At 47.1% G+C, this 22,552-nt stretch overlaps 1 protein-coding gene and 1 gene segment (V, D, J or C); both read right to left on the reverse strand.

Annotated features, from left to right (window-relative positions):
• Positions 1-5,808: 5,808 nt before the first annotated feature.
• Positions 5,809-6,595, reverse strand: LOC100125542 (immunoglobulin heavy variable 3-23). The gene is made up of 2 exons (XM_021082076.1): positions 6,435-6,595; positions 5,809-6,344 (listed from the first exon to the last, which is right to left on the reverse strand). Exons 1-2 carry the CDS (start codon positions 6,478-6,480, stop codon positions 5,824-5,826), a joined length of 567 nt encoding a protein of 188 aa, XP_020937735.1. The 5' UTR covers positions 6,481-6,595; the 3' UTR covers positions 5,809-5,823.
• Positions 6,596-12,414: 5,819 nt separating this feature from the next.
• LOC110258830 lies at positions 12,415-13,205 on the reverse strand. The segment is given in 2 exon segments: positions 12,415-12,956; positions 13,046-13,205. Coding segments are annotated over 2 exon segments (573 nt in total).
• Positions 13,206-22,552: the final 9,347 nt, after the last annotated feature.

The raw sequence follows: 22,552 nt of genomic DNA on the forward strand, positions 1-22,552 counted from the left end.
ATTACCCATGACATTTTTCACAGAAGTGCAACAAACTATCCAAACATTTCTATGGAGCCACCAAAGACCCAGAATTGCCAAGGCAATCCTGAGGAACACAAACCAAGCAGGAGGCATCACTCTCCCAGACCTCAGGCAATATCACAAAGCCTCAGTCATCAGGACTGTGTGGTACTAGTACCAAAACCGACAGACAGACCACGGGATCAGAAGAGAGAACCTGGAAACAAGCCCCGACACCTATGGTCACTTAATCTTTGCCAAAGGAGGCAAGGACAGAAAAATGGGAACAAGACTGTATTTCAGCAAGAAGTGCTGGGAAACCTGGGTAGCTGCATGGAAAGCAGAACACCCCCGCACACCATGCACAGATATAAACTCAACGTGGCTGAGAGTCTTCGGTGTGAGACAAGACACCATCAAAGTCCTGGAAGGGAACACAGGCAGAACATTCTCTGACATCAACCTTACCAAGGTTTTCTCAGGTCAGTCTCCCAATGCAACAGAAATAAGAGCAAAAATAAAGCGATGGGACCTCATCAAACTGACAAGCTTTTGCTCAGCAAAGAAAAGGAGAAAGAAAAACCAAGAGACAGCTTACAGAATGGGAGAAAGTAGTTTCAAATATTGCAACTGACAAGTGTTTAATCTCTAAAATATACAAACAACTTACATGCTTCAACAGCCAAAAAGCCAGCAACCCAATGGAAAAATGGGCAAAAGATCTGAATAGACATTTCTCCTAGGAGGATATACTGATGGCCAACAAGCACATGAAGACATGCTCACCGTCCCTGAGTATTAGGGGAAAACAAATCCAAATTACCCTGAGATACTCCCTCGCCCAGTCAGAATGGCCGTCATTAACGCGTCCACACATAACAAGTGCTGGAGGGGGTGTGGAGAAAAGGGAACCCTCCTGCACTGGTGGTGGGAACTCTTCATAGACGCATAAAAGAACCAGCATTGCCTAAGCCAGCCTGAGGGGAGTGGGCGGGCGTGGCAAGCAGGAGGTGTCACTCCGCCAGAGGTACGACAATATTACAGAGCGACTGTGAACCAGACAGTGTGGTACTGGCACAGAGACAGACCCACAGAACAATGGAACACAATCAAGAGCCCAGAAACACACCCAGACATCTACGGCTAACTAATCTTTGACAACGCGGGCAAGAAAATAAAATGGGAAAAGACAGTCTCTTCAGCACGTGGTGCTGGAAACCTGAACAGCTGCATGTAAATCAAGGAAACTAGAACAAGCCTGAGACCACATCACAACTAAATGCAAAATGGCTTAAAGGCTTCAGCATAAGCCATGACACCACAAACCTCCTACATGGGAACATAGGCGAAATCTTCTCTGACATCAACCAGACAAACGTTTTCTTGTGTCAGGCTCCCAAGGCAGTGGTTTTAGAAACAAAACTCAGCCAATGGGGCAGACTCAGACTTAGAGGATATTGCACGGCAAAGGGAGTCACCAGAGACGTGAAAAGACAACCTAAGGAATTGGAGAAGGCTAGAGACGACTGTTCTGCTTCTCCCAACACGCCTTGTGGAAGGTTGTTGGCCATGAGGTGGGAGCTGGAAGGGCCAGGCCTTTAGAGACAAGTCCCTGTGGCACTCCCCCCTGCCCTGTTGCATTCAGACACACAAAAGGACGGAGGGCTTCACGAATGACACCCACGCCTGGTACCAACAGGCAAAGCCTACCTGCCCACCATGTCTCTTTCACCACTTCTTCTGATATTCGGCTGACAATTCCTTTGGAAGAAGCTCAGGGAATAACTGGCCTTGACCCTCCATGAAGCTCTACATCTTCACTTTGCCCAGGAAACCAAGCAGTGACCCTCAGAGATTCGCTGCCTGTCCTGTGTCCCCATGGTCCACGTGGCTGCAGGAAGCAGGTACCCTGGACAGGCTGGGCTAATAACCACAGACCTGTGATCTCACATCGCTGGACTCTGAGAGTCCAACATCAAGATTCTGGGAGGTGTGGTTCCTGGAGCAGAACAGCTTCCTGATGGACAGTTTTCCCCTGTAACCTCCTCTGCTTGGGGGGAGGGGCAGGGGGCTTTGACAAGAGCTGAGTTCCCACTAAGGGGGCCCCACCCCAACAGCCTAAGCCCTCCCCAAAGCCCCACCTTTGAAGTTCAGCATGTTGGGCACTGGGTTTCGACGTGTGTATTTTGGGAACACAACCCTTAAACTGATCACAGGAACCTAGGAGTCACGTCATAATTCTACACAGTTGGAGGCTCCCCCTGGGGCGTCCCCTAAACTGAGGATACTTGTGGATACCCCAGAAGCTCTGATCCTTGAAAGCAAAGTGCTGATGTAAGACCTTCAGAACCAGCCAATGACACTGGAGTGTGGCCCCTGATCAGTCAAACTCTTTGACGTGGAATCTACATCCTGTAATTTTTATGTTACTGTCAGAGTTATTATCATATACATTAAAGAACTGATAAATATTCCTAAGGCCACAGGTGTCTTTCAGTCCATAATGGCCACTCACCCCTCTTTGAATTCATTGTGTGCAGGTCCTTATGCAGAACAAATGGTCACCTTCTTTCACATTTGGCACCTAATGGATTCTGGCTTGTTCCTTCCTCGCCCCGTGCTCTTCACTGCAGGCAAATCGGAGAAGAACGCCCGAGGTCCTCACCCATTGTGCGGCTGGGAGACGGATCCACATGAGCTGTTCCGGGAGCAGGACCCTCGCCCTCCTCCACCCTGAAGCACAGTGAGCACCCTGATCCAGGGTCCATTCCTGTGCCTGTCCAGCCTCACAGTGTGCTGGATGGGCCTTCCCCGTTCCAAACAGCCCCTGAGAACCTTTGGCTACACCCCGTGGCTCTTGAATTTCTCCACCACGCTGCGTGGGGAGTCCCTGTGCCCTTGCACAGAGGAAACTAGCATGGAGGCTGTGAGAGAGGGTCCGGTGAATCAGGGCCACCAAGGGGATTTGAGTTCCTTGCTTTGGGATCAAGTGCCCGCTGATGTTGGATGTCCAGCAAGTACTGTCTGCTGCTCCTGCCGAGCAGCATGGCTGAGTCCAACCGAGCCTCTTCTGTAGCTTCATCTGACTGATAGGAGCGATTGTCACTACGACGAAGAGGAGGGGGAAAGAAACACGTCACGCCCCCTACCTTTCAAGCGTGGGAGCATATTCCCCCCCTTCCAACAGTCCTTTCTCCGTCAGAGCCTGGAGTCCACAGGGTTCCCTTGGGGAGATGCCGCATGGAGAGGAAGCCCCAGACCCTGGCGGGAATCCCGCCCTTCACCTGCCTCTGCACCTGCTCCTGGGCTGAAACACACATTGTGGGTCCTGAGCGCCCCCTGCAGCCCAGACCCTGTGTCCCTGCAGGGAGGTTTTTGCCTGGGCTCATACTCCCTGCCCCTCAGTGTCACTGGAAAAGCCACACGAGGCTGAGTCCTTGACTCCCAGAAGTTCAGTTGCAGGTCCAGCATGTTCTTGGAGTCGTCTCTGCAGAAGGTGAACCGGCCCTTCACAGAGTCTGCATCGTGTGTGTGATCATGATTACAGGTCCGTGAGACCTACTGCAGTCCCTTCCCTGGAGCCTGGAGGACCCCGCTCAGGTAGGAGCTACCCAAGCTGCATCCACAAGCTGCACAGGAGAGTCCCAGAGGCCCCCCAGGCCTCCCCCAGACTCCACCAGCTGCACCTCACGCTGGGTCCCTGTAAACACAAAGGCAGCCTGGTCAGGAACCTCTCTCACACCCACCGATGGCCGCTCACATTTCAGCATCTCCTGATCTCCAGAAATTTCCGTGTGGTCCATCCGCCAAACCGCCCAGCTGAGCCCAGACTCCATGGTGGGGGGTCTGTGTTCAGGCCTGATCACACAGTGGCAGCAGCTGGGCCTGCTGGGGCAGGGGCTCCTCTGCCAGGGCTGTGGGATCAGGGCAGGCTTGTTTTCCTCAGCAGAGGTGTGCCCCCTTTCTGTTGACCTCTTAGTATGTAAGATCTACTAAGAACGAAAGTATGTATGATGTACTCCGGGTTCAGAAAGACCAATGAATGCCATTTGCTGCAGCACTGATGCACCTGGAGGGTCTCCTGCTAAGTGACGTGAGTCACAGAGAGAACGACACACACCATATACTTCTCATTTGTGGAGTCTGATACATTCACAGATGAGACCATGTAGGGAGGAGAAACAGGCTCACGCACGCGGAGAGCAGCCCTGTGGTTGGCAAGGCGGGAGGGAGGGCGTGGGACGGACTGGAAGTTTGGGGTTAGTGGGTGTAAACAGTTACCTTGAGATGAATGAGCCGTGAGGTCCTGATGTGCTGCACAGGGAAGCACATGCAGCCAGTGTGTGAAAACACGATTGAAGAACATATGAGAATCCGAAAAAGGTATGTATACATGTAATGCCAGTTTGGTGCAGAGCAGCATTGAGAGAACATGGACAATCAATGATATCATAAAACTAAAGAAAGGAAGACATGCATCCTTTGAGTGCCCAGTGAGGGAAGACCCTGAGCAGAGCGTGGGTGGGGGCAGTTCGGCGGAAGGAATCGGTGTTGCTTACAGAAGCCTCTAGGCCCGAATTCCCGAATCTGCTGACCCTTCAGATGGAGCAGGTGCACCTTCCCAGGGGAGGTCTGATTCTTCCTTCAGGGACACAGAGGAGGTCAGATGGTTCCTCTCTGTGTTGGGATTCTCTCATTCGCTTTAACTCAGAATAATCAACCTGCAATGGAACACATATATGGTTGGCTCACGTGTTATGTTGTTTTTCTATCTGCACACACACATGTGGGGTAGGTCTAGGTGTACCTGCCTTTGAAGGAGGTAGAGCTAAGCCCTGCAGCCTGCACATGGAATGCAGCAGAGCTGTGGAGCCTACATCAGGGAACAGAGAACTCTTGCTGTTAGGCTTGTCTTTTTAGTTATATTACTCTAAAGCAGAGTTGATTTACAGTGTTGTGCCTTTTTTGCGGTAAAGTGATCCTTGTACTTTTATGTACATTCTTTTTTCTCATATTATCTTCCTCATATTTTTTCCCAAGAGATTAGATGTAGTTCCCAAGCCTATACTTTGTAACAGGGCCTGTGCTTCCAAAACTGGACCTGCTCCCCACCCCTCACAGGAATTCCTGGAGAGAGTTGGCAATGGCTAGTGAGGTTGCAGTGACTGCTCCCTGGAATGAGAGCAGGGGTGTTTCTCTAGCTGCATAGTGCTCACCTCGGACTGTGTGGTGAAGGCGGGATCCTGCCCATTGGTTTATAGCACTTGCAGAAAATCCACATGTTATCATCTGCCTGAGTGTAAACGTTCCCGACCAATTATCTACGTGTTGATTGAGATAATTTTCATGGTTCCTATTTGTCACCATGTCACCCACAGAGCAGAACAGGATGCAGGCTTCACCTCCGTCGATGGAGAGTGTATTGGACCTGGACGCAAGAGCCCAGAAAGGACAGTCCACCCACGTCCTCTCTACCTGGCATCATTCCTGGGGGCCCGGGAGGGTCCTGGTGTGATACCCTGCTTTTAGGCTCTGCATGCATCAGAACTATAGGAAAGCAGGGAGCCACGACCTTGGCAGTGTCTGCCAACCTAACAGCAAGCAAGGACTGAGATTCCAAAGGAGGAAGCAGGTCTATGATTCCCTCTGCTTAAAGCCCGTGTGGTATGTCTGAACCTGCTCCATTTTTTCAATATTTGGACGAGAACAATCAGGAATTGAAATTATAACTTACTCCATGTCTATTGTGCATGACACGATAGTGTTTCTTCCTGTCTCAGAGGGCCTTTGTGTTGCAGAGCCTGTAGTGTAAGCACAGAATCATGTGTCCAAAGAGGATCCCCAGGGAGATGCTACATGAAGAGGCAGCCCCAGACCCTGGCAGGAAACCAGCCTTCCAACTCCCTCTGCACCTGCTCCTGGGCAGGAAACACACACATAGTGATTATGGGTCCTGAGCGCCCCCCGCAGCCCAGACCCTGTGTCCCTGCAGGGAGGTTTGTGTCTGGGCTCAGACTGCTTTCCCTTCACTGTGCCTCTTGCACAGTAATAGCGGGCCGTGTCTTCGGTTCTCAGGCTGTTCATTTGCAGATAGGCCGTGTTCTGGGAGTTGTCTCTGGAGATGGTGAATCGGCCCTTCACAGAGTCTGCGTAGTAGGTGCTACCACCACTAGTACTAATAGCTGCCAGCCACTCCAGCCCCTTCCCTGGAGCCTGGCGGACCCAGTTAATGTAGGTACTACTGAAGGTGAATCCAGAGCCGACACAGGAGAGTCTCAGAGACCCCCCAGGCTGCACCAGGCCTCCTCCAGACTCCACCAGCTTCTCCTCACCCTGGACACCTGCAAACACAAAGACATCCTGGTCAGAAAACTGTCACACGCACACTGAGGTGCCCTCCAATCCTCTTTTTTCTTCCCCCCAGGATTTACCTTGTAAGAGAGCAAACAAGACCACCCAGTTCAGCCGAAACTCCATGGCGGGTGGTCTGTGTTCTTTCCGGATCACAGAACGGGATCCTGGGGCTGGGCTCCTTGCCAGAGCTGCAGGGTCCTGGCAGGGCTGGTTTTATCTGCTGAGGGAGGAACCTATTTGCATGGCCTCCTAGTATATAAGCGGTTATGGCATCGCATGGCCTCAAAGTGGCAGGTGCCCAAGGCAGGCATGAGGGTCCTGATGCTGGTCGGTTGGATGGCCTCTACGAGGATGTCTCTTCATTGCATCAGTTTCGTCACGGTAGACACCTGTCACTCGTGGGCCATTCTGATTTCTACCGTGGCACACAAAGCGCTGACAGAGAAGTCATTGTTTTCCCCACATTCAGGAAAGAAACTCACCCAGGGGCATAGGGTACTGTGGCGTCTCAAGGACACACACGTGCTGGGAGTCCCTCCTTGTGTCTGCACTTGTGCTCCTCCTGCTGGACCCACCTGTTCCCTGAAGCAACTGCAGGACAGAGTGGACACACCTGCAGGGGGGCAGATCCCCTTCCATCTAAAGCACACGATGGTATTGTTCCCCCGTCATATTTACCTTGGGATGTATCGTTAGGGTTCATGGGAGTTTCTCATATATCTCTAGTGTCTATTTTGGATTTATGGGTTTCCTTTATACACATGCTCTGGCATGGGTCCTCTGGAGTATTCGGCAGTTCTGTGCTTCATTCTTAAGTAACCTCCCTACTGTTCTCCATAGTGGTTGCATGTACCCAAATGCCTATACTGAAGCAAAGAAATCATTCCTGGAGAAATGGATAAAATCTGTGTGCCTGGAAAGTTAAATACATGCTTCTAATAATCCAGTGTTCAGTCAGGAAATGAAAAGGAAATCAAAGCACATCAAGGAAAATGACAGTGAAAACACAGCCATTCCAAATCTATGGGATGCCCCCAAAGGTGTCATTACACGATGTTGATGGCTATGCAGCCTAAGCTATCACCTAAGGGAATTAGGGAAAAGGAAAAAAAAAAATCCCTGGAACGTTAGCAGAAGGATGGTCATCATATGGAGCTGAGAAGAAATCTATGAAATAGACTTAAAAAAATAGACGAAAACGGATTCTCATATATATATATATATATAACCTGGTCACGTGCTGTACAACTGAAATTAATAGAATATTTTATAGCAACTATAATAAATTATGTTAAAAGAAGAAACAGAATCAGACCAGGAGATGGTACTTTGAAAGGGCAAATCAAATTGCCAAGCATCAGGACAGAATTCTCAACAAGATCTGAGAGAGAAACCATATACACAAAACAAGAAATGAGAAAGGAAATATCTCTTTTTTTTTTTAATTTGCTCTTTTTTTTTTTTTGTCTTTTTGGTATTTCTTGGGCCGCTCCGGCAGCATATGGAGGTTCCCAGGCTAGGGGTCTAATCAGAGCTGTAGTCACTAGGCTACGCAAGAGCCACAGCAACGCAGGATCCCAGCCGAGTCTGCCACCTACACCAGAACACATGGCAACGCCGGATCATTAACGCACTGAGCAAGGGCAGAGACCGAACCCACAAACTCAGAGTTCCTAGTCAGATTTGTTAACCACTGCACCATGATGGGAACTCCTGCTCTTTTTTTTCTTTTTAATAATTTTTTTTTTAAATTTTCCCACTGTACAGCAAAGAGGTCAGGTGAGAAAGGAAAAATCTTAATGGATGCTGCAGAAACACCAAAAATCCCACGAGAACACCATGAACAATGACAGGCCCATAAATTTGACATCCGAGACGAAATGGACAAGTTTCTAGGAACTTAAGCCCAGCCAAACTGACTTAAGGAGAAATACATACTTTGACCAGAACTATCACCCGAAATGGAAGTGCATATGTAATGAAATCACTCCCGACAAATATTCTCAACAAAGTTTAGCCAAACAAACCCAACAATACATAAGACAAAAGCAGACTCCATGGCCAAATGGGCCTCATATCAAGTTTGCGAGGATCTTCAACATACGCAAATCAACCTATGTTCTACCCACATTAAGAGAAGTGCCAAACCACATGATCACCTCAATAGACGCAGAAAGAGCATTAGACAAAGTCCAACATCCATTCATGATGAAAGCTCTCACCAAAGTGGGTATAGAGGGAATATTCCTTCGCATAATCGAAACCCTTTATGACAACCCACAGCCAGTACAACCCTCAATGGAGCAAAGCTGAAAGCCTTCCTGCTAAAATCTGGAACAAGACAGGGATGTTCTTGTCATTCAACACAGCCCTGGCGGTCCTGCCACAGCAATCAGACAAGCAAACGAAATAAAAGGCGTCCGCATAGGAGGAGGAGGAGAGATGAAACCGCCACTGCATGCAGATGGCATGCATATGTGTATATGGATGGAAAACACTGAGGCCTCAGCCAAAAAATTACTAGAACTGATCACCAAATTCAGCAAAGTAGCAGGATGCAAGATTCACATTCAGAAATCAGTCACATTTCTGTCTACGCACAATGAACCTTTAGAGAAGGAATGCAAAGGCACAATACCTTTTACAATTGCACCCCCAAAATGCAAACACCTGGGAATACACCTGACCAAGGGGGCAGAGGACCTGTATGCCGAGAGCTATAAAACTTTCATCAAGAAAGGAAAGAAGACGGAAAGAAAGGGAAAGATAGTCCATGCTCCTGGGTTGGAAAAATTAATGCTGTGAAAATGGCCATACCTCCCAAAGCGATCTGCAGGTTCAACACAATCCCTATCTAATTACCCATGACATTTTTCACAGAAGTGCAACAAACTATCCAAACATTTCTATGGAGCCACCAAAGACCCAGAATTGCCAAGGCAATCCTGAGGAACACAAACCAAGCAGGAGGCATCACTCTCCCAGACCTCAGGCAATATCACAAAGCCTCAGTCCTCAGGACCGTGTGGTACTGGTACTAAAACCGACAGACAGACCACGGATCAGAAGAGAGAACCCGGAAACAAGCCCCGACACCTATGGTCACTTAATCTTTGCCAAAGGAGGCAAGGACAGAAAAATGGGAAAAGACTGTCTTTTCAGCAAGAAGTGCTGGGAAACCTGGGTAGCTGCATGGAAAGCAGAACACCCCCGCACACCATGCACAGATGGTGGCTGAGAGACTTCAGTGTGAGACAAGACACCATCAAGACCTGGAAGGGAACATAGGCAGAACATTCTCTGACATCAACCTTACCAATGTTTTCTCAGGTCAGTCTCCCAAAGCAACAGAAATAAGAGCAAAAATAAAGCAATGGGACCTCATCAAACTGACAAGCTGTTGCTCAGCAAAGAAAAGGAGAAAGAAAAACCAAGAGACAGCTTACAGAATGGGAGAAAGTAGTTTCAAATGATGCAACTGACAAGGGCTTAGTCTCTAAAATATACACACAGCTTATGCAGCTCAACAGCCAAAAAGCCAGCAACCCAATGGAAAAATGGGCAAAAGACCTGAATAGACATTTCTCCAAGGAAGATACACAGATGGCCAACAAGCTCATGAAACAATGCTGACCATCCCTGATTATTAGCGAAATGCAAATCAGAATTACCCTGAGATACCACCTCACACCAGCCAGAAAGGCCATCGTTAACACGTCCACACATAACAAGTGCTGGAGGGGGTGTGGAGAAAAGGGAACCCTCCTGCACTGTTGGTGGGAACGTAAGCTGGTACAACCACTCTGGAGAACAGTGTGGCGATACCTTAGAAAACTATACATAGAACTTCCATATGACCCCGCAATCCCACTCTTGGGCATATATCCGGACAAAACTTTCCTTGAAAAAGACACACACACCCACATGTTCATTGCAGCACTATTCACAACGGCCAAGACGTGGAAGCAACCCAAATGTCCATCAACAGACAATTGGATCAGGAAGATGTGGTATATACCCACAATGGAATACGACTCAGCCATAAAAAAGAACAGAACCATGCCATTTGCAGCCGCATGGATGGAATTGGAGACCCTCATCCTGAGTGAAGTAAGTGAGACAGAGAAAGACCAGTACCATATGATGTCGCTTATATCTGGAATCTAGCAGACAGAATGAACGATCTGCTCCACAGAAAAGAAAATCATGGACTTGGAGAAGAGACTTGCGTTTGCCAAGAGGGAGTGGGAGGGTTTGAGAGCTTGGGGTTAATAGATGCAGACTATTGCCTTTGGAATGGAGTAGCAATGAGATCCTGCTGTGTCACATTGGACACTGTGTCTAGTCACAAGATGGAGCAAGAGAATGTGAGAAAAAAAGAATGTATCCATGTATGCGTAGCTGGGTCACCATGCTGTATGACAGAGGAAAATATAATGCATTGGGAAATAAAAACTAAATGAAGCTAAACTAAAGTAATTATTTCTACTAAAAAAAGGGAATTGGTTTGCTGACAGAGGCCTCTAGGCCGGAATTCCCGAATCTGTTGACCCTCCAGATGCAGCAGGTGCACCTGCCCAGGGGAGGTTTGATTCTTCCTTCAGGGACACAGAGGGGGTCAGAAGGACGCTCTGCGTTGGATGCTCTTTAAGTAACTTTAACTCAGAGGAATCAACGCGCCATGGAGACACATATATGGGAGGCTCACGTGTTATGTTGTTTTTCTCTCTGCACACAGACATGTGGCGTAGGTCTAGGTGTACCTGCCCTTGAAGGAGGTAGCTCTATGCTCTGCAGCCTGCACGTGGAATGCAGCAGAGCGGTGGAGGCTACGTCAGGGAACAGAGATCTCTTGCTGTTTTGCTTGTCTTTATGGTTTGTTTTACATTAAAGCATAGTTGATTTACAGTGTTGTGCCAACTTCTTCTGTGTAGAGCAATCCAGATATACTTATATGTACATTCTTTTGCCATATTCTCTTCTTCATAATTTATCCCAAGAGATTGGATGTAGTTCCCAAGTCTATACTTTGCTAACAGGGCCTGTGGTTTCTCTCCCTTCTTTTTTTCCCTTTTTTTGTCTCTTTGCCATTTCGTGGGCCATTCTTGTGGCATATGGGGTTTCCCAGGCTAGGGGTCTAATCAGAGCTGTAGCCGCCGGCCTCCACCAGAGCCAGAGCAACGCAGGATGGGAGCCACGTCTGTGACCTATACCACAGCGCACAGCAACTCCGGACCCTTAACACAATGAGGAAGGCCAGGGATCGAACCCGCAACCTCATGGTTGCTAGTCAGATTTGTTAATCACTGTGCCACGACGGGAACTCCCAGGCCTGAGCTTTCGAAACTGGACCTGCTCCCCAACCCTCACAGGAATTCCTGGAGAGAGTTGGCAATGGCTAGTGAGGTTGCAGTGATTGCTTCCTGGAATGAGAGCAGGGGTGTATCTCTTGCTGCCTAGTGCTCACCTCGGACTGTGTGGTGAAGACGGGATCCTGCCCATTGGTTTACAGCACTTGCAGAAAATCCACATGTAATCATCTGCCTGAGTGTAAACGTTCCCGACCAATTATCTACGTGTTGTTTGAGATAAATTTCATGGTTCCTATTTGTCACCATGTCACCCACAGAGCAGAACAGGATGCAGGCAGCACATCCGTCGATGGAGAGTGTATTGGACCTGGAAGCAAGAGCCCAGAAAGGACACTCCACCCACGTTCCCTCTACCTGGCATCATTCCTGGGGGCCCGTGAGGGTCTTGGTGTGATACCCTGCTTTTAGGCTCTGCATGCATCAGAATTACAGGAAAGCAAGGAGCCACGACCCTGGCAGTGTCTGCCAACCTAACAGCAAGCAAGGACTGAGATTCCAAAGGAGGAAGCAGGTCTATGATTCCCTCTGCTTAAAGCCAGTGTGGTATGTCTGAACCTGCTCGATTTTTTTCAATATTTGGACGAGAACAATCAGGAATTGAAATTATAACATACTCCATGTCTATTGTGCATGACACGATATTTTTTCTTCCTGTCTCAAAGGGCCTTTGTGTTGCAGAGCCTGTAGTGTAAGCACAGAATCATGTGTCCAAAGAGGATCCCCAGGGAGATGCTACATGGAGAGGCAGCCCCAGACCCTGGCAGGAAACCAGCCTTTCACAACCCTCTGCACCTGCTCCTGGGCATGAAAAACACACATAGTGATTGTGGGTCTTGAGCGCCCCCTGCAGCCCAGACCTTGTGTCCCTGCAGGGAGGTTTGTGTCTGGGCTCACATTGCCTTCCCTTCACTGTGCCTCTTGCACAGTAATAGCGGGCCGTGTCTTCGGTTCTCAGGCTGTTCATTTGCAGATAGGCCGTGTTCTGGGAGTTGTCGCTGGAGATGGTGAATCGGCCCTTCACAGAGTCTGCGTAGTAGGTGCTACCAATATAACTACCACTACCAATAGATGCCAGCGACTCCAGCCCCTTCCCTGGAGCCTGGCGGACCCAGCCTACGCCATAACTTCTGAAGTCGAATCCAGAGCCGACACAGGAGAGTCTTAGAGACCCCCCAGGCTGCACCAGGCCTCTTCCAGACTCCACGAGCTTCTCCTCACCCTGGACACCTGCAAACACAAAGACATCCTGGTCAGAAAACTGTCACACGCACACTGAGGTGCCCGCCAATCCTCTTTTTTCCTCCCCCAGGATTTACCTTGTAAGAGAGCAAACAAGACCACCCAGTTCAGCCGAAACTCCATGGCGGGTGGTCTGTGTTCTTTCCGGATCACAGAACGGGATCCTGGGGCTGGGCTCCTTGCCAGAGCTGCAGGGTCATGGCAGGGCTGGTTTTATCTGCTGAGGGAGGAACCTATTTGCATGGCCTCCTAGTATATAAGCAGTTATGGCATCGAATGACCCCGAAAGGGCCCTTCCCAAGAGAAGGTGTGCGTGTCTTGCCGTTGGTTGTGCTGAGAGCCTTTAGGGAAATATGTTTTCGTTATGTCACTTTCTTCACAGGAAGCACATATGCACATGTGCTATGCTGATTGCACACTTGCACAGGCCCCTCTGGTGTAGAAGTCGTTGTGTTCCTCTTACTCGAGGGGTTAACTTCAACTGGGCACGTAGAGGGTGTGCGGAGGTTCCGGGGACACACACGTGCTGGGAGTCCCTCCTCGGGTCGGCACTCGAGGTCTTCCTGCTGAACACTCCGCTGCCCTGGGCAGCTCCAGGACAGAGTGGGCATGCCTGGAGGGGCGGGCAGACCCCTCCCTGAGGAGAACATGATGACATTGTTCTGTGGTAGCGTTTTCCTGGGAATTTATCATCAGGATTCGTGGGAAAATCACAACGGTCTCTAAAGTGGGTTGTGTTGTGGAGTTTTTGCTTTGAGGGCCACACGCGTGGCCTATGGAGGTTCCCAGGCTAGGGCGTCAAGTCAGAGCTACAACTGCCGGCCTTTGCCACAGTCACAGCAAAGCAGGATCCGGCCGATTCTGCGACGTACACCACAGCTCACGGCAATGCCATATCCTTAACCCACTGAGCGAGGCCAGGGATCGAACCTGCAACCTCATGGCTCCTAGTCGGATTCCTTTCCACTGAGACACGGTGGGCACTCCTCAAGCATGTTTGTTTTTGTAGTTGTTGTTAAAATACATTTAAGAAGAGTTTCTGCACAGATGCAGATGCCATATTGAAGAAGCAACTCTCACTTCTCTCAACCCCTGACATAGTAGAAGCTTCATCCAGATCCGTCTGAAGACAATATCATTGTAACGGGAGAGCCTGAGAGCGAGAGGACTGCTTTTGCGGTTGTATGCAGTTGGCGCTCATGCCGAATTGTTCCCCTTCTTCTCTCCTACATCTTTATTTCCATAAATTATTTCCTCCTTTGTCTCCTGCTAAAGGAGGAAAAGAAAGAAGGAAATTATCCTTCTACAAAGTATATGCCCAAATCATCATTACTGCTCACTTCACTCACATAGGTAAAGCATTAAGCTGGCATAGCTATTCGTTCATATTTCCATTTGCATTGCTGTCATTGTCAGAAAATGTGTGCGAAGGAGCAAGGAAATGGCTGGATTTTCCTTTATCGGTGAACTGCTCTGTTCTGTATGTTGATGATGGTAGATTCATAGTCATATGACTGATAGGATTAAAGGTTTCTAGATGCTAGGACCATATGAACCGAAAATAACTCCAGGGGCATCAGCCAGTGGCTTCTCTTCTTCATGGTAACTGGTTCAGAACCAGAAAATCTACTCTCTCTCTCTCTCTATATATATATATATATATATATACACGTGCTTTTTGCCAACTGCGAACCTAGACAGATTCAGTCTTCTTAGCAAAATACACCTCGTCAATATCATTTCAAAGCAGCCTGTCCATTAAGTGAAATAACTACTGCATAGAATAAGTCAGATCTTTGCTAGACGGAATTTCCTGGATATCTCAATCAAAATAGCCTCTCATTTTCTCTTTCATGGCATAAGTGTTTACTGAGAGTTACATTGCCCCCAACCCACACGCAGTCGTAGACAAGGTGGATAAATCCCTGCACACACTTTGCCATTTTTTTCTTCTAGAATCTGGACAGAGACTGTGGGGTATCACCTGGTAGGGTTTGCAACTAAAGGTTTTACGGAGACTGTCTTTGACAAAACGCGTATTCTTAGATTAAGAAGGGTAATACACAAGATTTAAAACCTCTATAAATACGATGTTCTGTTAGTCTCATCTCACTTTTGCTGCAACACTGTTACCCTGTGGTACCCAAAGCATAGTTACCCAACCAGCAGCATCAGCATCACATTGGAACTAGGTAGAAATGCAAATTCTTAAGCCTCACCCCAATCCTCCTATGTTAGAAATTCTGACGTCAATGCAGGCTAACGTTTGAGGAAAAAATAATGCATATTCAAACCACCCGTAGGGCTTACTGAATGAGAGGCCACTGGAGCACATGTTAGAGTTTCTTTTTTTAAATATTTTTACTTTTTGTTTTCGATTATTTTTATTACTCAAATGAATTTATCATATCTGTAGTTATAGGATGATCATAACAATCCAATTTCACAGGATTTCCATCGCATGAAAATGTGCTTGGGTTATGGGAAGTGTGTCTCTTTATTGTGGTTTCTTTGTATAGCTATTCTCGAATGGGATATCTGTGTTATGCGGTAGTTCTGTATTTCATTTTTATTTAAAATTATTTCATTGAGATACAGTTGATTTTCCCTGTTGTGTGAACTTCTGCTGTACAGCAAAGTGATTCCGCCATACTTATATAAACATTCTTTTTAAACATATTTTATCCTATTATGGTTTATCATTAGACATGTTAAGCAATGTCTGATTTTCCCATCACATTTGATTTCCTGTACTCTGTCAGTTTTTATTGAACCACAAGGTGACCCTGACATGCACATATACAACCCTGTGTCTCACATGATCCCCTATCATGTTCTGTCTCAAGTGACTCGATACAGTTCCCCGAGCTGAACAGCCGGATCCCACTGCTTTTCCACTCCCAATGCCGGAGTGTGCATCGATTAACCACAAACTCCCAATCCATCCTGTCCCCTCCCCCTCCCCCTCGGCAAACACACGTCTGCTCTTCAAATCTATGGATTTATGTTCTGTGGCAAGTTCTTACCAAGTCAATAATTGCATTAAGGAAGTCATTCGTAGGAAAAAATTGGGAAAAAACCTGCACACCTGGAGACTGAAAACCATGCTAGTGAAATCCGACGGGTCAGTGATGAAATCAAAAAGGAAATTATAGACATTTCCATCGTAGGCAGCAGAAATCAGTCCAACTCGTATCCATGAGTGTGCGTGCTCGAGACCACTTCTTGCCCATTGGGTTAAGGATCTGGCATTGCTGTGAGCTGTGGCGTAGGCTGCAGTCTTGGCTCCCATCCCAAGTCGCTGTGGCTGTGGCTGTGGCTGTGGCGGTGGCCAGCAACTGTAGCTCCTATTCGACCCCTAGCCTGGAAAATTCCATATGCCCCAAGTGCTGCCCTAAAAATGCAATAAAAAATAAAAAGCACTTAAAAACTACCTCGAGAAAGAAGACAATGCAAACACAACCATTCAAAATCTATGGGATGATGCCCAAGCAGGTCTCTGAGGGACGTTTATAGCAATGGAGGCCTCATAGCAGCAACATAACCTACCACCTAAATGAACTGGAACAAAGAAAAACCAAAAAAACCTCTAACGTCAGCAGAAGGAAGGAAACCATAAGGATTAGAGAGGAAAAGAGTAAAACAGAGATTCGAAAGGCTATAGAGAAAAGCAAATACACACGCAAACAGACACACACACACACACAGACACACACACACACACGTATCCGTGTCACTTTGACATACAGCAGAAATTGTTTGAACATTGCAAATCAAATATTTAAAATATATGTTAAACAATAAGAAAATATCAATCAAAACAAGAGCTGGTTCTTTGAAAAGTAAAGACAATTGACAAGCCCAGGCCAGACTCACCAAGCAAATAAGAGAGAGAAAAACCAAATCAACAACATGAGAAATGAAAGGGAGAAATCTCAATGGATACTGCAGAAGTACAAAAAAATGTAAGAGAACCCCCATGACCCATTACGTCCCAACAAATTTGACATCCTAGATGAAATGGACACGTTTCTAGAGACATACGGCCCACCAAAGTGAATTAGGAAGAAATACATCATTTGACCAGGCCTATCACTAGAAATGAAGTTGCATATGTAATAGAAACACTCTCTACAAATATAGTCAACCAAATTTTCACCAAGAAATCCAAGAGCACAGAAAAAAAAAGCATATACCACGAGCAAGTGGGATGCATGCCAAGGTCACAAGGTGGTTCAACATAGGCAAGTGAATCTACGATATACACACACTAAGAAAAGTCAAAAACCACAGGCTTATCTCAGGAGATGCAGAACAAGCATTCGACAAAATCCAACATCCACCCATGATGAAAACTCACCACAGTTTGTCTTAAGGGCATGAACATTAACCTAAAATTCATTTTTGAGAAGCCTTCAGCCAACGTGATGCTGGTGGGAGCAAAGCTGGAGACGTTCTCACCTAAGTCCGGAACAAGACAAGAATGCCCACTCTCATCGCTTTTATTCAACACAGGGTTGGACGTCCTTGGAATGGTACGAGACCAACAAAAGAACTACAGTGTATCCACATTGGAAGAGAAGAGATAAAATTGTATCGTTATGAAGATGACATGATAGTATATATAACAATCAAAAATACTCTGCAGAAAACCTGCTCAAACTGACCAGCGAATTCAGCCAATTATCAGGATACAAGATTAACATTCAGGAACAGTTTGCATGTCTGTATAATAGCAATGATCTCTTAGAAAAGGAATATAAAGTAATACAACCTTTAAAAATTGCACCCCCCCAAACGGAATCCTTAGGAATAATGCTGCCCGGGGGTGAAACTTTCTTAGACTGGGAACTATAAAACTTTCATCAAGGAAATGAAAGAGGATTCAAAGAAATGGAAAGCTATCCCATGCTCCTGGCTTGGAAGAATCGATATCCGTAAAATGGCCATAATGCCCAAAGAAATCTACAAATGTAATACAATCCCGTTTCAATTACCAGTGACTTTTTTTTTTAACAGAACTTTTACAACCGATGAAAAATTGCGCAGAACCGTAAAAGGACCAGAATTGTAAAAGAACAAAAAAAAAAAAAAAAAAAAAAAAAAAGGAAGAAAAACCCAAAGAAAGCAAGCAAGCAGGATCATACACCATGATAGAGTGCGGGGATCCGAGGAGATGCAGGGACTCAAAAAAAGGAGCTTGCCTGACGGCAGAAAAACCTGAAGGCAGGTTCCTAACCAAGGAAGGGAGCTCACCTGAATGGTACCAGCCGAAGGTGGGCTTCTGGACGGGATAAAAGCTCACCTGAACAGTGCAAGCCGAGGGCAGGCCTCACGTTACACAGCTCTCATGTTGATGTGGATGGGGAAGAATTGGGCTTTCCTGGGAAAACAATTTCCATGTTTGCACTGGAGAACATGGATTGATTGTTCCTCAGGTGACCTAGACGTTCCTGTTGTTTTATTTGTTATTTAGTTTTCCTCAGTCTTTCCTGAGTATTTGCTTATTATTCTTCTTTTCCATTCTTATTTTCCTGCGGTGATTTGTGATTTAACAAAGTTACAACAATAATATAATAAGAATTTCCTCTTGAGGGACTTTCCCCTATTTAAATGCAACTTAGTTAAAACAGTGTTTATCTACTAACTAGCTATACAGTAAACTTTAGAGTTAGGATTTTAATGAGGTTAATAGAAGTTAGACATAAATTATTCTTGATCGAAAGACACCTAGCAATGAGTTATAGAAGCTCTTAAGTGATAGCTAGTTAAGTTGGTTTATATTTTCTTACACTGCCTCCTTGTCGTAATGCTTTAAGAATAAGCAGCAGTCTAAAAACAAGATTTCTGAATGCCAAATGCTTGTGTCCGTGACCTCTTCGACTTGTGGAGACTGGCTGGCCGTGGGATGATTTGCACTGAGTCTCCTCCTTTCCACATGATGTATTGTACCTAAATGCCCTTAAATTCTACTCGCTAAATTTAGTTAAGACAAAGATGTTAGAACGTGATGTATAGCTGCTGGACCATGTAAAAGTTAACCGATGTACTTTCAACACCCTGATGTAATCTGTAGTTAGAAACTGTCTATATAATCAACCACTTATGCCAATAAAATTTGAGCAGTCTAGCGCCCCGAAAGAAGGGACAAAGAGGCTGTCTCCGTGTGCATTAGCCGACACGCATCCCTCTCCTTCGGGAAAAAGTGTACACTCCCTGGCCACCGGAGCTGGCCTCCGGAAATAAAGAAGGATTTATCCCAGGGATGCAAGGATTCCTCAATATCCACAAATCTATGGATGTGATACGCCATATCAACAAAATGAAAAATAAAAACCATGTGATCATCTCAAGAGCTGCAGAAAAAGCTTTCAAAAAACTCACACCCGTTCCGGATAATCACTCTCAAGAGAGTGGGCAAGATACTAAAGTAAACATAATAAAAGCCATATCTGACCAGCCCCCAGCCAATATCATTCCCAGTGGTGACAAACTGAAAGCACTTCCACTAAGATGAGGAACCGGACAAGGATGTCCTCCTTCACCAGTGCTATTCAACACACACTTGGAAGGCTGAGCCATGGCAATCAGAGGAGAAAGAGAAATAAGGGGACTCCAGACTGGAAAAGAAGAAGTCAAACTACCCCTGTATGCAGATGACATGCGTCTACACCTAGAAAATGCTCTAAAGACACTCCCAGAAGACTTTTAAAGCTCATCAGTGCATTTGATAAGTCTCAGGATACACACTTAATACAGATAAATCCACTGCATTTCCATATACCAGCAATGAAAGATCCGAAAGAGCCATTAGGGACACAATCTCGTTCACCCTTGCAGTAAACGGAATAAAGTACCTAGGAATATGCTTCCCAAAGGGCCAAAACGCTTGTGGTCTGAAACTACCAGACTCTGAGGAAAGACATCAAAGACACAAATTGATGGGCAAATATACCATGCTCTTGGGTTGGAAGACTCAAGATAGTCAAAATGACAAGCCTACCTAAGGCACTCTGCAGAGTCAGGGTAATCCCTCTCACCTCACCAAGGACGTTCCTTATAGACCGAGAACACAGACGTTTGAAATGTGTATGGAAACACAAAAGACCTTGAAAAGCCAGAACTACATTGAAAAGAAAAAAGGGGCCCGGAGGAACCAGGCTCCCTGATCTCACGCACGACTACTACAAAGCTTCAGTCATTATGGCCCGGGCACGAAAGCAGTAACAGAGCTCAGTGGAACCCGATAGAAAGCCCAGAAATAACCCCATCGCCTATGGCCAATTCATCTATGACAAAGGAGGCAAGGTCATTCAGTGGAGCAACGATCGCACCTTCAACCAATGGTGCTGGGAAAACTGGACACCTGCATGCAAGGGAATGAAATTACAGGATTGTCTGACCCCACACAAAACTCAGACTCCAAAGGGAATGAAGGGAATTGTCTAATTGTGAATCCAGACTCTCTACAACTCCTGGAGGGAAACACAGGCAGAAAGCTCTTTGGCATAATTCACAGCAACAGCTTGCTTGTTCCACCTTCTTGAACAAAGCCAGGAAAGACACAACTAAACCAATGGGACCTAAGGAAGCTCAAAATCTTCTGCACGGCAAAGGACACCGTTCAACAAACAAAAAGACAACAGGGAGCATGGGAGAAAACTTTTGCAAATGACCCAAGCAACAAAGGTTTACTCTCCAAAACATGCAAACCACTCCTACAACTCCACAACAACCACAACAAAACAAGCCATTCAAAACCTGGGCAGAAGACCTAAAGAGACACCTCACCAAAGAAGACATGTAGACGGGCAGCAGGCACATGACAAAAGTGCTCAACATCCTAATTCTTAGAGAAATGCAGGTCAAGACCACCATGAAATATCAGCTCACTCCAGTCATCATGGCTGTCACCAACAATTCCACAAAGAACAAATGCCAGAGAGGGCGTGGAGCGAAGGGAACCCTCCCTCACCGTTGGTGGGATTGTAAACTGGTTCAACCACGATGGAAGAGCCTATGGAAGGTCCTCAGAAAAGTGAACGTACCACTGCCATGGACTGTCACTACCCCACTGCCGGGCACGTACCCCGAAGAAAAGCCAGTGAAAAGGTGTGGCACCCCTCTGTTCAGAGCAGCACTACTACACGACAGTGGGGGGCTGTCCAGGGTCCACTAGCATGTCTTCTTTTCTGGCTCCCTTCCTGCTGTGCCTGACCCAGCCTGCTTCCTCTTTCGTTTTCTCTGTGGTGTCCGTTTTTCTTGTCTCCTTCCCATTTTCGCCAAGATTTTCTAGCTCTGTCGGGGTCCTGAGGCTTTTTGCCAGGATTACTCCAATTTCCTTTGTGAATTATTCCACATATCGATTTACTTTGGATGTATTTGTGGGTGTAGTGGAGGTTGCCATCCTACTACTCTGCCATCCTGGGAATCCCCCTGAAAAATCAGCTTTAAACTCTGGGAAGACACGAATGCTCAGACTGCACCAAAGCGTCATCACATTCGAGTGACCGAGCTCGAGGAGGAAGAATGGAATCAAATCTCTGACGAGGGTATCACGAGAAAGGCCTGCCTCGAGGTCGACTGTCGTCAAGGTGTAGACGTGTCCCCGCGTCCCCTACATGACATCTCCACAGTGTCCCTGTGGTCCAAGGAACGTGTGCATCACCGGGTGTTCCCTCCCTTCCTTCAGGCGTCTGCTTCATGAGCAGGGACAGCACAGAATGCATGTCTGATATCTTCGTCCCCCCCGTAGCGTTAGGATGACCTTGGTCCTGCACTTGGATCAGGGACTGTTCCATTGTGTCTCCACTTACAGGGCGAACGCGGACCACTCATCCCCTCCAACAGTGCCGTGTACTTCCCACACATCAGAGACAGTGAGGGTCTCTCAGGTCCTGGGTCATAACGTCCAGGTGTGGACAGATGGACAGAAAGAGCCACAACACCTGCCACAGTGAAGTGCGAACAAGCCTTTGCCTGTTCCTCTTCTGTGCCTGGGGAGCCTTTTGAGGCAGAGCCCACCCAGGGCCTAGGGAGGGTCCCTGGGGACTCTCCACTTCAGCTGTAGAATCTGCTCCTGTGACGCACACTCACGGGTACGGGAGGATGATCGGACTGTGCTGGGCGCTCATCCAGGGCCGAGGGCTGGGCCGAGGGTCCCCCTCATCTGGACGTCTTCCCAGACCCCACGTCCTCCCAGCAGGGAGACTGACAGCTGAGTGGTCTCGGCTTCCCAGTCCTTCCCCAGGCATCTCCTACATCCCAGGCAGATTGGAATGCATGTTCCCAGCTGTCCTGCTCCAAGGCCTTTACCTAACTCTCTGAAGCACCTCCTCATGAGAGACTGCATCCCCTTTATAAGGTAACTTCAGAAACAACGGGGGAACCTGGACTTGACAATGTGTTCATAAGTGAGCAGATCAACCTGAATGGTGTGTCCGCTTGGTAGAAGTTTTCAGAGTAATTGAGATTTAAACTGATCTCATGAGGCGAGCATACATATCACAAAGGGAGGTGTTGAATGAAAAAAAGAGCCAAATTTTATGATGTATCTGACATCCTGGCAAAAGCAATGCAGCACA

The sequence above is a fragment of the Sus scrofa genome, unplaced genomic scaffold (genome assembly GCF_000003025.6).
Source record: "Sus scrofa isolate TJ Tabasco breed Duroc unplaced genomic scaffold, Sscrofa11.1 Contig47, whole genome shotgun sequence".
Lineage (NCBI taxonomy): Eukaryota > Metazoa > Chordata > Mammalia > Artiodactyla > Suidae > Sus > Sus scrofa.

What these genes read in the sequence shown, in the direction of transcription:
- LOC100125542 (XM_021082076.1), bottom strand. Translation starts at nt 6,480, where the DNA reads ATGGAGTTTCGGCTGAACTGGGTGGTCTTGTTTGCTCTCTTACAAG. An exon ending in CTTGTTTGCTCTCTTACAAG is followed by an intron (nt 6,345 to 6,434) that starts GTAAATCCTGGG and finishes TTGTGTTTGCAG; the next exon opens with GTGTCCAGGGTGAGGAGAAG.